Source organism: Filicampus tigris, chromosome 21, assembly GCF_054856515.1.
Source record: "Filicampus tigris isolate MCC_2025a chromosome 21, RoL_Ftig_1.0, whole genome shotgun sequence".
Classification (NCBI taxonomy): Eukaryota; Metazoa; Chordata; class Actinopteri; order Syngnathiformes; family Syngnathidae; genus Filicampus; species Filicampus tigris.
Window position 1 is genome coordinate 13,747,143 of NC_141237.1, and position 18,542 is coordinate 13,765,684.

An 18,542-nucleotide genomic window follows, 5' to 3' on the forward strand; every position below is an offset into this window, starting at 1 on the left:
CATTACGTCAGACTGATGGTAAAATTCGGCAGTCCATCATTGACGGACGCCCGTTTTACTGATGAGTGATGAATGTCGGTACAATTTTAAAAAATTGACAGACTAAGCACTGACGGAAGTGGATTTTCGTCCGTCAGAGTAATCGTCACTCAACACGTGGACCGTCACTAACGGATGCCCATTTTGCTGATGTTTTTTGCGGGTGGGGTTGGGTGTGAAGTGGGAGTCAGACTGACTGACTGACTGACTGACCAACTGATGATTACAGTTCAGTTCATCATGAAAAATGATGGACTGACGAATGACGAATGGGTACCCAGGCCACTGACGGATGACGGATGACAAATGACGGACCAGCAAAATTTTGTAAAATGCCAACCTCTGTGCGTCTGCTGATCCACAAACTCACATTTTACAACTCACATGCAGAATTGAATATTTATGATAATGAGTCATATGATAATAATAAGTCATACACACAACAATAAAAACACTTAAAATTTTCTGCACAGAATCGTTTGCGGATTGGTCAACTCATGCCAAGAATATATATATATATATATATATATATATATATATATATATATATATATATATATATATATATATATATTTTTTTTTTTTTAAAGATTACTTTTTCCTGAATATATTAGTGTTGGTAAAAGGGTGAGTGAGTGACATCAACTTTTTGCACTGTGTAGGTTGTCACTTTGTGAAGTTTAGCCCAATGACATTCATACATTCATAGCGTTAAGACTCACGGGGCGAGAGCAGATCTAACACATTAAATATGGCGGTCACGTTTACGTATCTCAGCAATGGGTCAACCCCTTACAGGCGGGGTCTATTCATAGTCAATGTCGATGGTTGAAGGACTACACTTTCAATTCGTAATAGTCACACAAGTGGTACCGTAAGGGGTCAGTTGAGTACTGTGTGCACTACTAACACAACCTCCAAGAACAAAACACTGTCGACACATTTTCAACCGAATTATACAAACTCCGTGGAATAGAACACAAAATGCCGGGGACAAAGAGGACAACGGCAGCTCCGACGCTGCTGATACTCGTCTTTCTCCACTCAAATGCCGTCACAGGTGAGTTTATCTAGTCCGCTTCCTTTTATGATGTACATGTCGCTGATGGAAGGTTTTCTTTTGAATATATTTAACCAAATACGCATTACTAATGTTTTGTGAGTGTGTGTGCGTGTGTTGTATTTTATTATATTATACAATGTTGTCGACATGCTTGAGAACCTGAAACATCGCGTTATCATCTAAAAAGTGCTTTAATTTCTTTTGGGGGAAAAAAAGAATTCAAACCGTTTTAATTCGCATGAAATACATGACTGAATAATGTAATTTACTTGTTTGATGGATATAATCCAACTTTATTTGTTAAGCACTTTAAAAGAGAGAACACTACGAAAGAGTTGTGCAAAATAGAAAATAAATAATAATAAAAATAAATAAATTCCTATTACTAATAATGAATACATTTGACAAATATAGATGCCAGTCTTAAAGAGAGGGAGCGGGAATCATAATAAATCAATTCAAACATAACCTGTACATCAAAGTTAGATTTTCTTAAATTAATTTCCTCTTCATTTAGCAATTCATATAGAAATTTGATAGTTACATTAGTATTGATAAACGTACCACATACATTGTTTTTTTAATTGTACATATCTTTGAACATTTTACACCGTACACTTTATCGTCTATACCACAGGTGTCAAACTCAAGTCCCATCACATCATTTTATGTAGCCTGCCAAGGCAAATCATGTGTGTCGACTTTGTGTTTCTTGCTAAAATACCAGAAATTGCAAATTGTTCTTCAGTTTTAATAACATTTAGATTGCAGGCATTTTCTTGAAAACAACGGCCATGGAAAAGTAGGAGAAAAAATTTTGTTTTTTTACTGGCTTCTGATTTCAAAACTAGTTATCCATCCATTTGTTGTGTATACGTGATAATATTAGGCGTCATACATATCACACAGTCTCTCTCAGGCTAACACGGACGTGCTGATGCATGCTTTTATTTCCTGTCGTTTAGATTATTGTAATGCCCTGCTCTCTGGATTTTCCAAAAAGATTATTTCCACCTTAGAGTTACTCCAGAAACTCGGCCTCACGGGTGCTGACAAGGACCAGAGGGCAGGAGCACATTAAATCAGTTTTAAAATCACTGCATTGCCTCCCCGTCTCTTTCAGGATTGATTTTAAGGTGCTGTTATTAGTTTATAAATGTGTTTATGGTCTTGGGCCATCTTATTTACTATCTGACCTGCTTTTATCATATCAGCCCTCGCGGATCCTAAGGTCCTCTAGCACCGGCCTTTTAACTATTCCTAGGGTGAGAACCAAAACACACAGTGAGGCTGCATTCAGCCATTTTGGGCCTCAACTTTGGAATAGCCTGCCAGAGGACGTCAGGTCCGCAGTGTTTGGCTTTTAAATAATTGCTCTTTGTCTTTTGATTTAGGACTATTTTTACCTCATCTTACTGTTTTGATTTCTTAGCTTCTATTATTGTTTTGTTGTTTTCGGTTGTTGTTAGCTTTTAGCTCCAGTATTTCTTCATAGGGGCACTGCGCGCTGAGAGGGGTGGCTGCCCTTCCCGCGGGGGGCATCCTCGCGGGGGCTCATTAGGTCCGGATGACCGGGGGCCTCTTGCGCTATGTGTAAGGTCTACCCGGTTATTCTGGGCCGGGGGTCTCTGCGAAGGTGGCGCTCCCTGTGGCCGTGGGCTGTCATTCCGCTCAGCGTGGATGAGCCCCCCTTGGGTACCCTTTCCTCATATGGTTTCCTCTGTGCCTTGTCATGTCTTTTTAACACAGTTTATCAGGTTGTGCGCATGTGTGTGTTTTGTGTGTGTGAGTGTTGATGTGCTTGTGGATATATGTCTTTGTGTATGTTTGGGAGCGAGGGAGCGGGTCTTTTTTTATGTTGTATTTTGGATGTTTTATTGCACAGCACTTTGAGGTGTAATTTCATGTATGAAAAGTGCTATGTAAATAAAATGTGATTGATTGGATAATGGCCCTCCAAGGGGAACCGTAATGAAATAAAAGCAAATACTGTATAAATATTTATATTGCTTTACTCTGCTGTATGCTGACAGTTTAGCATTGCAAATGAGAATCTATTCTTAATTGCCTTACATGGATGAAGATTGATTAAATAAAAATCAATACAAATAATTAGTTAAGAAACTATCGAGATACGCTTTATGAGATCTTTTACATTTGTAAGATGGATGAAATCAAGAGGAGGAAACCTTGAATGACTTTTTTTTTTTTTAATTCATTTGACAAGGGTAACCACCAGCCAAGTACTCTTACCAGGTGAATTATTTTTGTTTGCTTTAGTGATATCAAGTAGACATCACCTATACTGTGTCTATGTGCTAGTTTGAATGCAAGAATTTCTACCAAACAACTTCATTTTAACCTCCCACAGGAAGAACAGCAAGAAGTTAATATTTCCGAAGATTAGCGGCACTCTCTAAGTAGCTTTACCTGCTTGGAATAATTGAATGAGCAGGAGTGCTTAACATTTGCTGATACCATCGTGTACGTCGCTCTCCATGTCAATTGAACTCTTAACCAGCCACAAAGTCCCAAATGACTCAGTGTTTTATGGCTGAAAAGCTTTTTATCCAGAAGGAATGGCCCATCCAGCTCAAAGTCGGTATTTACTAACTATATTTTCTGTCAACTACATTGTTTTTGAGGTCATTGAATTTAGATTCCGAAAAGAAAAGGGATCTTTAGTGTTCATGTAGTATGTTTAAAATATACACTTGCTCAGGTGTGTATATTTGGTCTGCTTGTCAGCTGCAGAGATTTTGCTCATAGTATTATGGGTCATGTTGCAACGTTGATATCATTTGATTACAAACTTTGAAAAGTATTTCCAACGATTTGTGCTCTTTAATTTGTACAGGGTCTTATCCCACTGCACAGAGTGTAACCTGGAAATCCACAAACTTTAAAACCATTCTGACCTGGGAACCATTACCAACTGACTACTCATACACTGTAGAGTTCTCTATGTAAGTCATTTCATAGATAGTGTACAGTGGTGCAGTTCCTCCAATAGCAGCATTCTGCTCTATCATCTGACACTGTTTTGTGATTCATAAATATGTCATGGATTGTGTGTGAACCTTTTTTGCAGGATTGCCAGGGACAAACAGAGGAACTCTAATTGCATACGTATCTCAACAACTATGTGCGATCTGACCAGTTCACTGACTGACTTAAATGTCTGCTATGTAGCTGATGTCTTGTCTGAACCCCCACTGGGAGTAACCTCTGACCTCACTGAGTTCCCATACACAAGCTCCCCACGATTCTGCCCAGCAAATGACAGTAAGTCTCTTGAAAGTCAACATAATTTAACTGGATCCAAAAAAGATGACAGCAGTGATGGAAACCAATACAAATTGCCGTGCAAATGCGTTCATGCTTTTACATTACAAACTTGAGGGAGGCCGAGAATAAGGCTACCCGTAAATGTCCGGACCTTGGTTGTGAGCTGAAGTTAGCATATTTAGCTCCATGTTCCGAGCTGAAGTGTACAACAGGAGTTGTGTAACTTCAGCTCTGTCAATTCATAGTTGTTGAGGTAAACAGGCTTTTCCTCAACCTAGTGCTTATATTGAGACATTGCCATCCAGTGGCTTGATGCCTTCATTGCACAGATATCAGGATTCTTTTGACTGTGAACGGATCCTCATTGGCAACCCAAAACATTATGTCAAAATAATATTCACTTTCCATGTTCCCAATATGCCCATATTCTATGGCTAATGGTGTTGTGGTGGTATTTGTGTTTGGAAACGTGTACGATGCATGGTGCACCATATACACCGACTCGACCAGTGTTTTCCCAGGGCTCTACACCAACGTATCACCTGGTAGCACTGGTGCTACCAACTTTTGAATTGGTTGCACCAACACAAGATTTGGTCGCTCCCCCACTTTTTTGTATGTCATAAAGCTTGACACGGTACGATAATATCATGATGTGAACCTCGCGATACAATAATTAGCACGATATTGTGGGGAGGTTGGCAAGATATAAAAAGCTCATGATACCGTATAAAAGATATTGTAAAAAACAAAAGAGCTCATATTAAAAAAAAACCCATCACAGTAGTCTGTTTTTGTACATAACTAGCGATAGACCGATTATTGGCACCAATATTCGGCACCGATATTCGGCTTTTTGCTTATGCTTTTTTAAAACTCCGCTGGCCGACAATAAATCAATTTTAAACTGTGGAAATTAAAACAAAGATATGTGAAAGTTTAACATTTCTGTCATTTTGAAATTTTCATTTGCTGTAGAAAACTACATGGAGCTATTGTTTAAGTTTTCATTTTTCCTTTTTAAGACTTGCTGACAACCCCGGATGCTCCCTGAACTTTTTGTTAGAATTTTATAACAGAGATGTATATTGTCAAAATTTCTTGAAATAACTAGAAAAAAAAAATCATTATGCAAACCTGAAACATTGTTCAATAAACATGCTTAAAGACGTTGCAACAAAGTTAAGAGTAAAATTTTCTTTACATTTTGATGCTAATATTTTCCTTTTTATTGAAAATTAATATCGGCTCCACATATCGGTTATCGGCCTCCTTGACTACTAATAATTGGTATCGGCCCTGAAAATATCACATCGGTCTTTCTCTAATAATAACAGCATTCACAACGAAATAGGCTTGACCAGTCGTGGGCAACTATTAACGATTAACGTGGGTCTTAAACATAGGTGGCATCAAATTAAACTGCACCAAGAAACTAACCACCAGAAGGTGCTGGAACTGCACAAATAGAAAACGACTTGGGCTATTAAACAGATTTTCTGCTATTAATATCGTGACATGACAACGACGATATATTGTGACAATTTTAATATTGCGATATCACGATAAGGTGCAAGCCTCGGTCGCGGCCAAAGGGAAACGGAAGCCTCTGTTATAGGGATTGTGGTATTGTCCGCCCCCTCTTGTAATGGTATGCCCCAGCAGCAGGAGGGAGGGGTGGTGTACGTGAAGTAGGAATGAGGAAATACATGCACGCTTGAACGCACACTACTATCTCGTGTCTCGTTATACACAAACAGCCTCGCGGCGAAACATAGACTAATGACGGACTACAGACAAATGGTGGACTAAATAAAGGGGCTTCCGACTATGTTTAGTCCGCCTATTTCGAAATTGTTCCCGTCAGCGACGGATAGACGGACCGGTCCGTCACATAGGCGGGACGCCCAGCTCTGTTGCAAAATTTTTCATAATTAATTGTGATTAGTCTTAATTTTCAACTACAATTTTTTTACGAAGCTTGGAACCAATATTACTTGAGTCAAATCTTGGAATTAATATGGGAAAAAACCAAAAGTATATTTTGATTCAAATACTGTATTAATAGCTTTTCTTTGATTTTGAATACGATTCTTATCCTGTAAAATACAACTGTTGAACGATACACCTAAGACGTACACTTTGATTTATTATTTTATCATATTACAAATTTTGTGATTAGCCCATCATAAAAGCTGTGGTTGCTAGGACAACAAGTTTATTAAAAATAATTTAAAAAAATTAACAGATCTAGAATAGAAAATATATCTATAGTTAGGTCGGAAGTTACAAAAGAGATTTGATGTGTTTAAATTAAAAAAAAAAACAACAACAATATTATATTAATTAATTGAACACTTTTATAATGGGGACCATTTGTGGTCCTTAAAGTCGTTAAACGTTCACCAAATGCTAAGGTGCACCAGGGCTTAATGTCGAAGGAACCCTGCAGAATTTAAAAATCAAGACCAAAAAAAATGGTCAATACTGCAAGAGTCCGATCAAGAGAACAAGAACGGGTGTAAAACACCAAAAATAGATCAATTCAGTAATTATAAATACCTAATATCGCTGAATAGAACCAATATTTCTACTTAGTCATCCGGATGACTACTGGTGATATCTCCAGCTGGTTTGACACTGGAACACACTGTAATGTTGGACAAGAGTATTGTACTTGGACACTGCTGGGGTTTCATCTGATTTTCTGATAAACATGCAATGGATATTCTTTTTTTCTTGTCATGTTCTTAGCCTATCTTGGTTGTTCTTTTGGAAAAAGCGTCACAAACACAGAGTTTGTTCTTGATTATATCCTGGTTAACATGAAGTAAACTGACGTCAATTCTTGTCATCTTTATTAAAGATGACAAAAGGTGCAGCCCTCAAAAGGAGAAATTGCAGCCCAGGTCTGACGTCACTAAGAGCACAGTCAACTTCCAACAAATGTTGGATCACTTTTTCAAAGCAATTGTTTGTGGTTAAACATTAAAATGGACAATTTATCGGGGTTCAAACTTCAAGCGATCTCGACTAGGGATGTTACAATATCGTCAATATCGTGATATCGCGATATTAAAATTGCCACAGTATATCGTGGTTGTCATCTGGTTTAAAGCTCAAGTTGTTTTCCATTTGTGCAGTTCCAACACCCTCTGGTGGTTAGTTTATTAATGTAGTTCAATTTGATGTTTTTAAGACCCATGTTAATCGCCAGTAGGAGCCCATGACTGGCCAAGCCTATTTCTTTGTGAATGCTGTGATGTACAAAAACAGAATATTGCGATTTACTTTCTATATAACTCCTTTTTTTAGACATTTTTTTACAATATCGTGAGCTTTTATACAGTATTGTGAGCTTTTCATATATCGCCAACAATATCGTGACAATTATCGTGTCGCGAGGTTCATATTGTGATAATATCGTATCGTGACATCCCTAATCTCTACTCTTTCTGCCAACAAACCACATCTGATCAGTGTCGTCTTTCTAGCCGATCTAGGCAGACCTGATTTCAAGCTGGAGGTGAGCACCGACAAAAAGAAGACTACGCTGTATGTGACTGACCCACTCACCGCATTGTTTAAAGATGATCACCAGCTGAACATCAGAGACATTTTCTTAGACAAACTAAACTATAAAGTAACATATCGTAAAAATAAGAGCTCTGGCAAGGTAAATGACACCTTCATCCAAATCAGCATCGATTGCAAATGACGTTCATCATCTGAGAACTGCTATTCCTGCTTTCAGAAAGTGCTCATCTCAACGACCAATGTAATCGAGCTGACTGATCTCGATCAGGGAGTAAGCTACTGTTTTAATGTTCAGGCCTTCGTTCCTAGCCGCAGCGTCAATAAACAGCTGGGGGAGTTGAGCCAAACTCAATGCTCCGATGATGATGAACAATCCTTCTTTGAAGGTGAGTGTTTGATGTATTGTGCCAAAGAAAATAAAGATAAGATACAGTAAGATTTCTTAGTCCAAAGGGAGAATTTACAATGTTGAGTGGATCCAAGAAACACACACACAAAACCAAAAAAATAGCAGGCAAACGTGCCCTACTTGATTGTGGTGACTTTTGTTCATGAACGCACCTGCACATTGTCTGCATGTTAGTCCTTATCATAGCACACTTCTTTTAATCACAAACTGTAAAGCCGGAGCACAACACTTATTACTATATACCACGGCTGGCGATCCGTCATTAGTTGCCATACAGAAACAGCTGCCGGTTGTTATGGATTGTCCTGAGGCATCGTCTGCCAAAGTTAGCGTGTTTTATTATTTTGCAACTTTTTTTTTTAATTAGGTCAAATTACCACAGTGGGAAGTTTGTTTGAACATTTTTGTGTCACAAGATTATTTGCTATTTGGTTTGGTGTGTGACAAGAAAGCATATTGATATTTTATCATGGATATTATTTAGGGATAGGGCGATTATCAGCCAGTCCGATTATCAGTGCCGACAGCGTGGTATCGGCCTTTCTAAAAAATCTGATGGCCGATAATAAATCCATTTAAAACTGTGTTAACTTCTAGGAACTATTTATGTAAATTTTCAGTTAACTTAGATTGTACTGACCCTGGCAACATTCTGCACCTTTTTGTTTTAGTTTGAAATCAAAACAAAGATAAGTGAAATTTCAACATTTGTGTCATTTTGAAATTTTGGAGATCTTTCTTTACTTTTGAAAATATAGGGAGCTGTTGTTTAAGTTTTCATTTCACTTTGTAAGACATGCTGATGACCCTGTGAGCGCTCTTTTTGTTAGAATTTTGCAAAAAAGATGTATATGGGCAAAAATGTAAAAATAATCAACATTTTGCAAATCTGAAAAAAAAGTTTAATAAGCATATCGTCGCTGTCATGTGAAAAACACTTATTTTCTTATTTTTACCTAAATCATGTTTCCGCGTGACAGAAATCGCATTAAAGTGAAAATTCAAAGTTTCAAAAATTGGAGATAAGTGTTTTTCACAGGACAGCGACGATATGCTTAAATACATTCAAACAAAGTTAAGAGTTGTAATTTTTTTTTTTGCTGAAAATGAATATCGGCTACAAATATCGGTTATCGGGCCTCCTTGACTACTAATGATCGGCATCGGCCCTGAAATAAACATACCTATCGCTAATATTATTTTTCCAATGCGTTTGGCCACAATGATTTGATGCTTCAACAATTTTTTTTGCACTCAACATAATACATAAAGAACACATGAGCACTTTCTTTTCCAGACTGTCCTGTATTCAAGTTATTCCAAATATGCGCTGCGTGGATTATGGGCCGGGCTTTATAGGACAAGCACAAACAGTCACCCTTTCATCTGCAAGGTTCACAGTGTTTATCCCTCCATCCATTATCCAAACCTGAAATCATCCTCAAATTTGATTTGATTTTATTCCACTTAAAACAGCAGAAAGTGGAAATTTGTGGCGTTAGAACTCTGCCTCGTACACACACTGCTCATTTGTACATGATGTGTCATCATGCGTCGCATGAAAGGACGACATTGAGGAGTGATCCAAACATTCCATTATTACATACATGTCATTTCAAAACTTTCACACTAAAGCGTGAAACCGAACTCACTGTAGTGTCCCCTCTGCACTGGTGGGAGGTACTAGCATGCAAACTCAAGTGTTATGTCGTCTTAACAAAGCTTGCATTAGCGCAGGAATGACGGCATTAAACTAACAGTAGAAATAGACTGTTAAAGGAAGAGATCCTGGAACGGACGATAAACTATATTTGGATCACACATTCGCCGGTGCCCATGACGACTTTAACCCATGACAAGTAAGAAGAGTGAATCTACCGAGCATGCTTGGAGGGCCACATTATGGTGCGTTTTGACTTTTATTGGTTGCTGTGTCCATTTATATGAATCATTTGTGAATTATGTTTGAGGCGAGAAACTCCGGGTTAATTTTTTGGCAGCAGGGTTCCCGAGACACGCTAGCTATCATCGGGTAAAAGCAACTCATCTCAACTCAACTGTATTTATAGAGCGCTTTAAGACAACCACCGCTGTATACAAAGTGCTGTACATGGAGCAAAAATAAGCCATACAACAACAAATAATAAAAAAATTAACCATGAAGACAAGAAAAAGCACAAAAAGAGGCAAAACAAAAGAGTAAAACCAAAACCACGTCTCATGCTGAGTCAAAAGCCAAAGAATAAAAACGAGTTTCAAGACAAGTTTTAATGATGGGAAGCGAGGTGGGGCAACGCACATGCGCAGTAGTGGTAACCCATGATGTAAACAGAAGCATTGTGGTTAATGGTGTCATGGCGACCCGAGTGAAAGTTAACAACGGCATCCGAAAGTTCCCTTTCAAAGTAGCACGGCGGCAAAAAACGAGCATCTGAAAAGGAAGCACTTTGTAGCTGATGCCCGATTTGATTTCTCATATTGGGACAGTCATTTCTGGAAGCAAGCTAGTTAGCACACACAGGCCACCATGTGCCGTGTCTGCAGGAACGTTGCAGGCATGTCCTGTTATGGTACGCTAACATTGTAGCATCTATTACGGATTATGGAAGCATTAGTCAGCAAACTCGCATTTATTCAAAACCAAAACGCAGTTTTTGTATACCCGCGTGTGACATCAAAAAGCAAGAGAGGTGCCTCACGGTCACTGTGACCATGTGCCGAATGTTGCGCTTATGAACTCGGACATCTCACAATTTAAAGTTAACACAACAACGTGAACTATTTTCCACAAACCCTTAAAAGGAAAGTCAACCCAACCCTTTTTTTTTTCAAGAATATGTTCCCAGCAGGCCCACTAGTTGAAACACGGCATTCTGATTAATTTTGCGTTTGTGGAATATAAATTAAGCAGCAAAATGCACTCGTTTTTAGCCATCACTGGGGCGGCCATTTTGTCTTCTGTCGACTGAAAATGACATCGCAACTGCTCACGACGACCAATCACGGCTGACCTGTTTGCTGAATCTGAGACGTGATTAGTCGTTGTGAGCAGTTGTGATGTCATTTTCAGGCGATAGAAATTACAAAATGGCCGCCCCGTGAGATGGCTAAAAAGGGGTGCATTTTGCTGCTTAACTCATATTTCAAAATTGATCAGAATGCCATGTTTCAACTAGTGGGCCTGTTGGGAACATATTCTTGAAAAAAATATGTTTGGGTTGACTTCCGCTTTTGGCAACATCTAACAATAAAAGACATACGTAGGTCGTTAGAATGTACTAATTTAGAGTGCTAAAAAAAAAAATTATGTTCCTCCTAATCTTTAAAAAAGAAAAATTCCCATTCCTGGTGCATACTACATTTTGAATGTGTAGATTTATGAAGAATTAAGCACATTATAGAAGCAAAACAAAATGTTTTGGATTAAGGCGTGTTAAGTGTTCAATCTTTTATCATTTAAATATCATTTGGTACTTTAATTTCAATCGATATAAAAAAGGACTTTCTGTGCTCTCATCTTCATGGGAACACTTTGGAGAAAGATTCAAGCACTTGAACATACTCTGTGTCACCAAGACATTGTACTTTTGTGTCAGTGTGTGTTGTTTTAATTGCTCTATGTTTGTCATTAACTCATCTGATGATACATCTCCAATGTCTTTTTCCATCCAGTGTATTCAGTGGGCGTGATTGCAACTGCCACCCTCCTCATCCTGCTGCTGATCATCATCGTGGTTGTAACAATAGTGTGCTGCAGGCGCAAGAAGCGCGCCCTCAAAACTGAAAAAGAAGGCGTTCCACTCAAGAGTATTTAGAAGGTTCTCATCACAGTCACAAATCACCAGTACGGTACGCAGTTACAGTTCACTGGATGGACATAAAACTAGTCCCAAGATTTTCTTTCTTTTTTTTTTTCTTTTTTTTGGGGGGATGTAAGAATCAATATTTTGGTTTCTGTGAAACCACTTTTAAATTTGTCTGATATTCTGTACATTATCCCAGAAAATAGTGTCAAAATTCTTGCCACACAAATCTTTGCTGCAGAAGTCATCGCCTCACTTCTTTGCCATCCCATGTCGATTTCATCAAGGCTCAAGTTAAAAAAACACAACAAAAACAAAACTGTTACTGTACTTTTTGTGATCATTATCCTCCTCATCATCATAATTATTATTGTACAGGCAGTTCGATTTTTCCAAACCAAAAAAGGTAAATCTCAATCTCATGTTTAATGATTATTTCTATTTTGTTTTCAACAGCAATACTACTGTATTACACCATCACCAGCCGTTTTGGGTTTCTTTGAAGTCATACTAAGGGAATAATTTAGATCTTAAAAAAGTTAAAAGTTAGAAGAGCAAATGATGATGATGATGATGATGAACTGAGCTTCTGCATGGACGCAGAGACAGTTTGTGAACCAAAGCATGAATCGAGGCAGTATTTCTTTGAAAACGTTGCTTGTAAATGATGTATCTGTATCTGGTAGGGATGTCACGATACGATAATTCGTGACATGACGGCGATGATATACCGTGGCAATTTTGATATTGCCGATATTGTGACATCCCTAGTATCTGGCTATAATTAATTGACATCGCTGGTGTCGGGCCAAAACCTCGTACCTCCAAAATAGTCCAATGTTTTGGCCCGGGTCAAAACCTTGTACCTCCAAAATAGTCACCTTTCAGGAGAGCAGATTTTTTAAAAAGTATGAAATTCACCATAGTGTGACTGATGAGGTTTTGGCCCGACGCCAGCGATATTTTCCTTAACATCAGTTGTAATGCTGCTTTTGCCAATCAAACGTCAACTCCACTGGTTTCTCAATACTAAGCACTCTTAAAGAAACAATGTGTAGAATGTTTTGATTTTTCAATGATCGTTCATTTTTAAAACCCACTATTAATTTCAACAATATGCTCTATCTCATCAACGTAATTATTGTTATATAATCGAAAGGTGAAGTAATCTCTATTTATATTACATGGGTTGTGCGTCCCCTACAGGGGGCTGCCATGTTTCACTGTCATCTTTGTGCTCGGATACTCGGAGGAGACAAACTTGGCGAACGTAATTCCTAAACATCATGACTACTGCGTGTGTAACACAGGCAATGAACTTACTTCATGACTTGAGGAAATACTAGAAGTCGTTTGTGGTGACATTTTTCTTGCACCTCTGCTGAGAAAACGGTTTGTAGGCTGGGCGTGTGGTCTCTCGGAGGCGCCGTAGTGCGCGTGCTTCAAAACTGAGTTGACCACTAGATGGCACTGAAGTCTACACATTGTCCTTTTAAGAATTTACTTTGCTACTGATAATTGTTTTTAAAGTTTGACTGAACACTTGCCTTTTCTTCTTTGTTTAAAAGCACCAAATGGAGCAAAACTGGCGTTTATTGAAAATGAAATAAATATATGGGGTGTGTAGCAGGCTACAGCACAGCTGCAAATGAATTTGTCTGGATGTAAATTCTCTTGCCCCCTATGGTGGAATAGCGCATTACAACAAGAGAACCAGTGATTTGCTATGACAGTCTCACTCATTACAGAAAATTGGAGCATGCTTTTGTGTTTACTTGATACACAAAATATAAAAGATAAAGTGTTGAAAAATACAGGACTAATATGTTAGAGGATCGTAGAGTCTTAATCAGCATTGTGTTGTCTCCTCTAGTCGTGGCTTGGGTGAAAATGACTTTTTAAAAACATTTTTTACAAAAAAAAAAAGTTCGATACCTAATTGCAAATAAGCAAATTATCCACAGTTGTTTGAGGAAAAGTTACTACTTGTTGAAATGTGGGAAATAAATAAAAACAGAGCAAATCCAACTATGTCATGTCAGCAATCGCGGTCAAATGTGGCAAATATAGCTTCGATTACTTCTCCCTTGACCAAGTTCTTGCACGATTCGCGGCAAAATAACGCTATGTGTTTTGCTTGCAGTATTAAAGTCGATTTAAGTTCAAATGTTGCATTTAAGGTACAGTAAAATAACGTTAACATTTTTATAAATAAGAATATTTTATACAACGCAACTATTTATTTCATTATAAATCAGTGTAGTTTGCTAACGGACGTGACGTCATCAAACCGGAAGATGCGTACTCCGAAGGATGAAGTAAAGCGATAGATCGTCTTCGAGAGATAAACCTTTGTTTTTTTTTAATTAACTTGAACATTGAAAATTACAAACACTCACAGAGGATAACACAATTTTGGTAACAATATGTAAACTAAAATAGATGTATAAAACAAAACTAGGTATTTCCATTCAAAAACACAAAGGAGCATAGATAAGGAATACACATCAAAACAATAGATATTTAGCAATGTCTGTACATATTTTCCTCACATAATTGCTTGTTTCTATTTTCTTAAGGCATAAGAAAAACATTTTAAAGTCAGTCACAAATCCTGAGAAGGAGGGCTTGTATGGTATTTACCCAACAACAAAATAATTTTAATCAAATCTGAAACAGAGCATTCTAAATTATCCATGAAGAAAACAAAATGACAATTCAAATTGTGGAACATTATTAATTTTCAATGACAATCAATTATTCAACGAGAGATAAACCTGATGGTAGTCAACCAGCACTATCCACACACGTCTACTTAACACGCTTGCGTCAAACATCATTGCATATTGTGGTTGCGAATGGCTGCAGCACTACACTAGCGCACAAAGACAAGCATGGTAGCAGTTTAAAAAATAAAAAATAAAAAACTGAATCGAAAAAAATCGGGAACTGGAAATCAAAATTGAATCGGGGCTTGAGTGAATCGTTACATCCATAATTAAAACAGCTTACCTGAACTAGAATCCCGTCTTGCATTATATCCAAAGGTCCTTGTTGATGTCGAAATAGAAAGTTAACTTGGCATGATTACTTCCAGTGACAGAGCTTCTTCTTTAAGCCTAAAAAGGACAATGTCGGCCTATTGGAATCAGTGTTTACTTGTGAGTCTGGCTACTTCTTACCACAAAAAACGATTGCTTTAAAGATTGAAAGATAACTGAAGCTCATCTTACATTTATCGAACTATAATTCTAGCCTTCGTTTCTGTCTGCCAATTAATATCATACATGAGCATATATTCATCATCCAAACCGCTTATTCTCGCAAGGGTTTGCAGGCGTGCTGGAGACTATCGCAGCTGATTTTGAACGAGAGGCGTGGTACACCCTGAACTGGTCGCCAGCCAATCACAGGGCACATGTAGACTAAAGACCGACATTTTGGGGGGGGGGGATCCTGCGGGATTCCCATGGGAGTCAAATTTATCTTTAATCACAGGATTGGGACGGAACAGGACAAAATTGACGGGAGCAGACGGGAACGGGATTATCCAGTAGTAGGCAAAAAGAAAAAAAACAAGGGAGAGTCCATGAAGAACAGGTGGCGACAACGTTTTTTTTTCCCCCAACAGTCTGCTCCCTTAGGAAGAAATGTATCTAGTAAAAGAAGGCTTTTGGCTCACCTTCTGCCTGCTTCTTTTAACTTTAATGCTCGCTATGCTAATATTAACTACCAGAAGACTTCATATTCTCAGGTCAACTATTTCATAATTGCCAGAAACATCAAGACACAGCTGTGGAGCCTTCTCTGCGAGATTGCGGAAGAAGGTCTAGCCTGTTTACTTTCCCAGTGAGAAATGTTGGGTTGGAAAAGCTAGTGTAGAGCTCTGAATTGTTCATTTTCAGTACTATAGTCAATTTGTAGTTTTAGTTCTTTGAATAACCATCAGTCTTTGTTTCCTTTAACTAAAGAAGGTACCAACAATTTTGTTCATTGGTGTATTATACACAGTGGCCTGTAATACTGTAACTTTGCCACTTTATAGCTCCAAATAAATACGGTAGTGTCAGGTTTAATTGCGTGCATTGTTTATTAAGATATTTTAAACAGAGAATCATGGAAAGACAATCTTGTGCACCTGTGGGCCCATTATAGATAAATTTCATAACCTATAACATTACCTGTGTTAACACCCCCCCCCATAGAACTTAAGAATTATATAACTGAATTACTGTAAAATCTAAGAAAAGTCCAAATCAGATGAGAAAATAGTAGTCTGATCTAAATGATCCTACATTTCAGAGGTTCAGATTCTAATCCAAATAGAAAACCATCATGGGCAACTGCCGGTTAGTCAGCGGTCTAGTAAAGCGGTCACCGTACACTACATAGATTACAGACAACAACAAAAACCACACTGACATGACCTTCTGATAGTTCATGATGTGAAATTGTTAATTGTGGTTAGTGCGCTTCATGAGATTATGTAGTGATGCCAACATTTTTAATCGATTTGAATTTTTTTTAATGTGAGCAAAACATTCAAATTCACAATACAGATATTTTTCCTAAAATCACATTGACAAATGAACAATTATAGGTCCCAAGAAATTAAAAAAACAAAAAAAAAATTATCGAACCATGACCGCATATAGGAGCCCAGTTGTAGGCACTGTTTTCTGTGCAAATATTGGACTGGATTAGTAGACAAGTGCATTTGAGTGAGGAGTCACCGGTCATGAGCCGTACTCCACAGTTTCTTCCGTGATGGGTTTGAACTCGTAGTTTCCTCTGCCATCCATGTGCAGGTAATACTTGACAGAAAAAGGGTTAAGCAGAAATAATTTTTCACCAGAGAATTATGCCTAAGCAATATTTCAAGGGCTTTCACACATGATTCTTATTTCTTTAAAGGTGTATTTTCACTCACAGCCCTAAAAACATCACTACTTGATTTTTCATTTCACTCCACCTTAAGAACAATTTGCACAGACACCGTTCAACTCTATTCTGTCACACAAGACGACTCTAGCTAATTAAGATCTTCATTTTAAAGTGGCCATATCATGCTATTTTAAGCCTTCCACTAGAGGCATATCTATGATATATTAATTTTGGCACAATGGCGATCAAATTTCTTATGAAAGATGAGTTATTTTGGTGGCCCTTTTTTTTAACCAAGAAGTAAGACACGTGGTTCACTAAAATCCCGCTGCCGCACCCCTATCATGACTTCATCCTAAAGCTCGTTGCTGGACACCACTCACGAAACGGTGAGTAACACTTATCATCAGGAGGCAGACTAGTGCCACTTTTAAATTAGTCACAAATGGCCCCACACCACGCCGAGCTCACTGCCATTCATTCACCCGCCCCTGTGAGTCAACGGCTTGTCATCTTCACTCTGCAGCGTCCGGAGCAGTACGGCGACTGCCGAAATCCGCTATGCCTGAGGCGGCGGAAGCCACAAGCGTCAGGCCGGAGAAGCGGCGATGCTCCGCGCTGGCTCATTCAAGTGAATAGGACCTGGTGTGTGAAAGGAGACACTTCTCCCCAACGCCGGAATGAGCGCAAATGCTCAGAGATAGGTGAATGGAAGAAAACACCACTTTGGGGGTGTTTTTGCTGTTGAATTAGCATTTGATCTTGGCTAAAACCTAGGCACGACACAATATCGTGATATTGAGATATTAAAATTGCCACAATAGACGATCGTGGTCATGTCACGTTATTAACTCATTCAATCCCAAACACATATTTATGTCTTTTCACAGTCCAGCCATTCAATATCAGGAACATATTTATATATTTTTTTCAAATGTTAGGGTAAAATAGGGTCTGAAAATTACTGATATTGAATCAGTTAATAGCAGCAAATCTGTTTAAAAGCCCTCGGTTTCCATTTGTGCAGTTCCAGCACCCTCTGGTGGTTAGTTTATTACTGCAGTTTAATTTGATGCCATTTTTTTGCCACCTATAATGGATAGAGGATGTTTAAGACCCATGCTAATCGCCAGATAAAGTGGAACATAACACAGTTGAGTTCCTCCACCAGATTCACAATGTGTGCAAGCATTAGCAAGTAAGTGTCTCAATATTAGGTGTTCAGTCATTGTAGGTCATCTATTTCTTTGTGAATGCCGTAATATTTTACAATATCGTGAGCTTTTAATATATCTCCAACCTCCCCACAATATTGTGATGGTTCATATCGTGATATTTTCTCGTATCGTGACATTTGGATACCGTGCTAAAAGCTAAAAAAAAAAAAAAAAAATTATAAAAAGTGATTTAGCATGATATGGCCTCTTTAATAGTAAATTTGTTAAGTACAATAATCCTTGTGCCATGTTTGTTTGACAAGTTAGATTAAAATTACGTATGTATTTATTTTGTTTTGTTT

General features: G+C 38.1%; 2 protein-coding genes across 6 annotated transcripts in view; one reads left to right on the top strand and one right to left on the bottom strand.

Annotated features, from left to right (window-relative positions):
* Window positions 1-834: 834 nt before the first annotated feature.
* f3a (coagulation factor III, tissue factor a) lies at window positions 835-13,792 on the top strand. The gene is made up of 6 exons (XM_086020106.1): window positions 835-1,099; window positions 3,960-4,068; window positions 4,194-4,387; window positions 7,885-8,066; window positions 8,145-8,313; window positions 12,009-13,792. The coding sequence occupies exons 1-6, from the start codon at window positions 1,024-1,026 to the stop codon at window positions 12,149-12,151; spliced, it is 873 nt and encodes a 290-aa protein (XP_085876232.1). The 5' UTR covers window positions 835-1,023; the 3' UTR covers window positions 12,152-13,792.
* A 2,413-nt stretch (window positions 13,793-16,205) lies between these two features.
* abcd3a (ATP-binding cassette, sub-family D (ALD), member 3a) overlaps window positions 16,206-18,542 on the bottom strand; it is a 46,905-nt gene continuing 44,568 nt past the window's right edge. For all 5 annotated transcript variants that reach the window (XM_086020100.1, XM_086020101.1, XM_086020102.1 and 2 more), the window contains one exon: window positions 16,206-16,953. In XM_086020100.1, coding sequence (XP_085876226.1) covers window positions 16,876-16,953 — 78 coding nt within the window. In that variant the 3' untranslated portion in view covers window positions 16,206-16,875. The remainder of the gene's footprint in view (window positions 16,954-18,542) is intronic.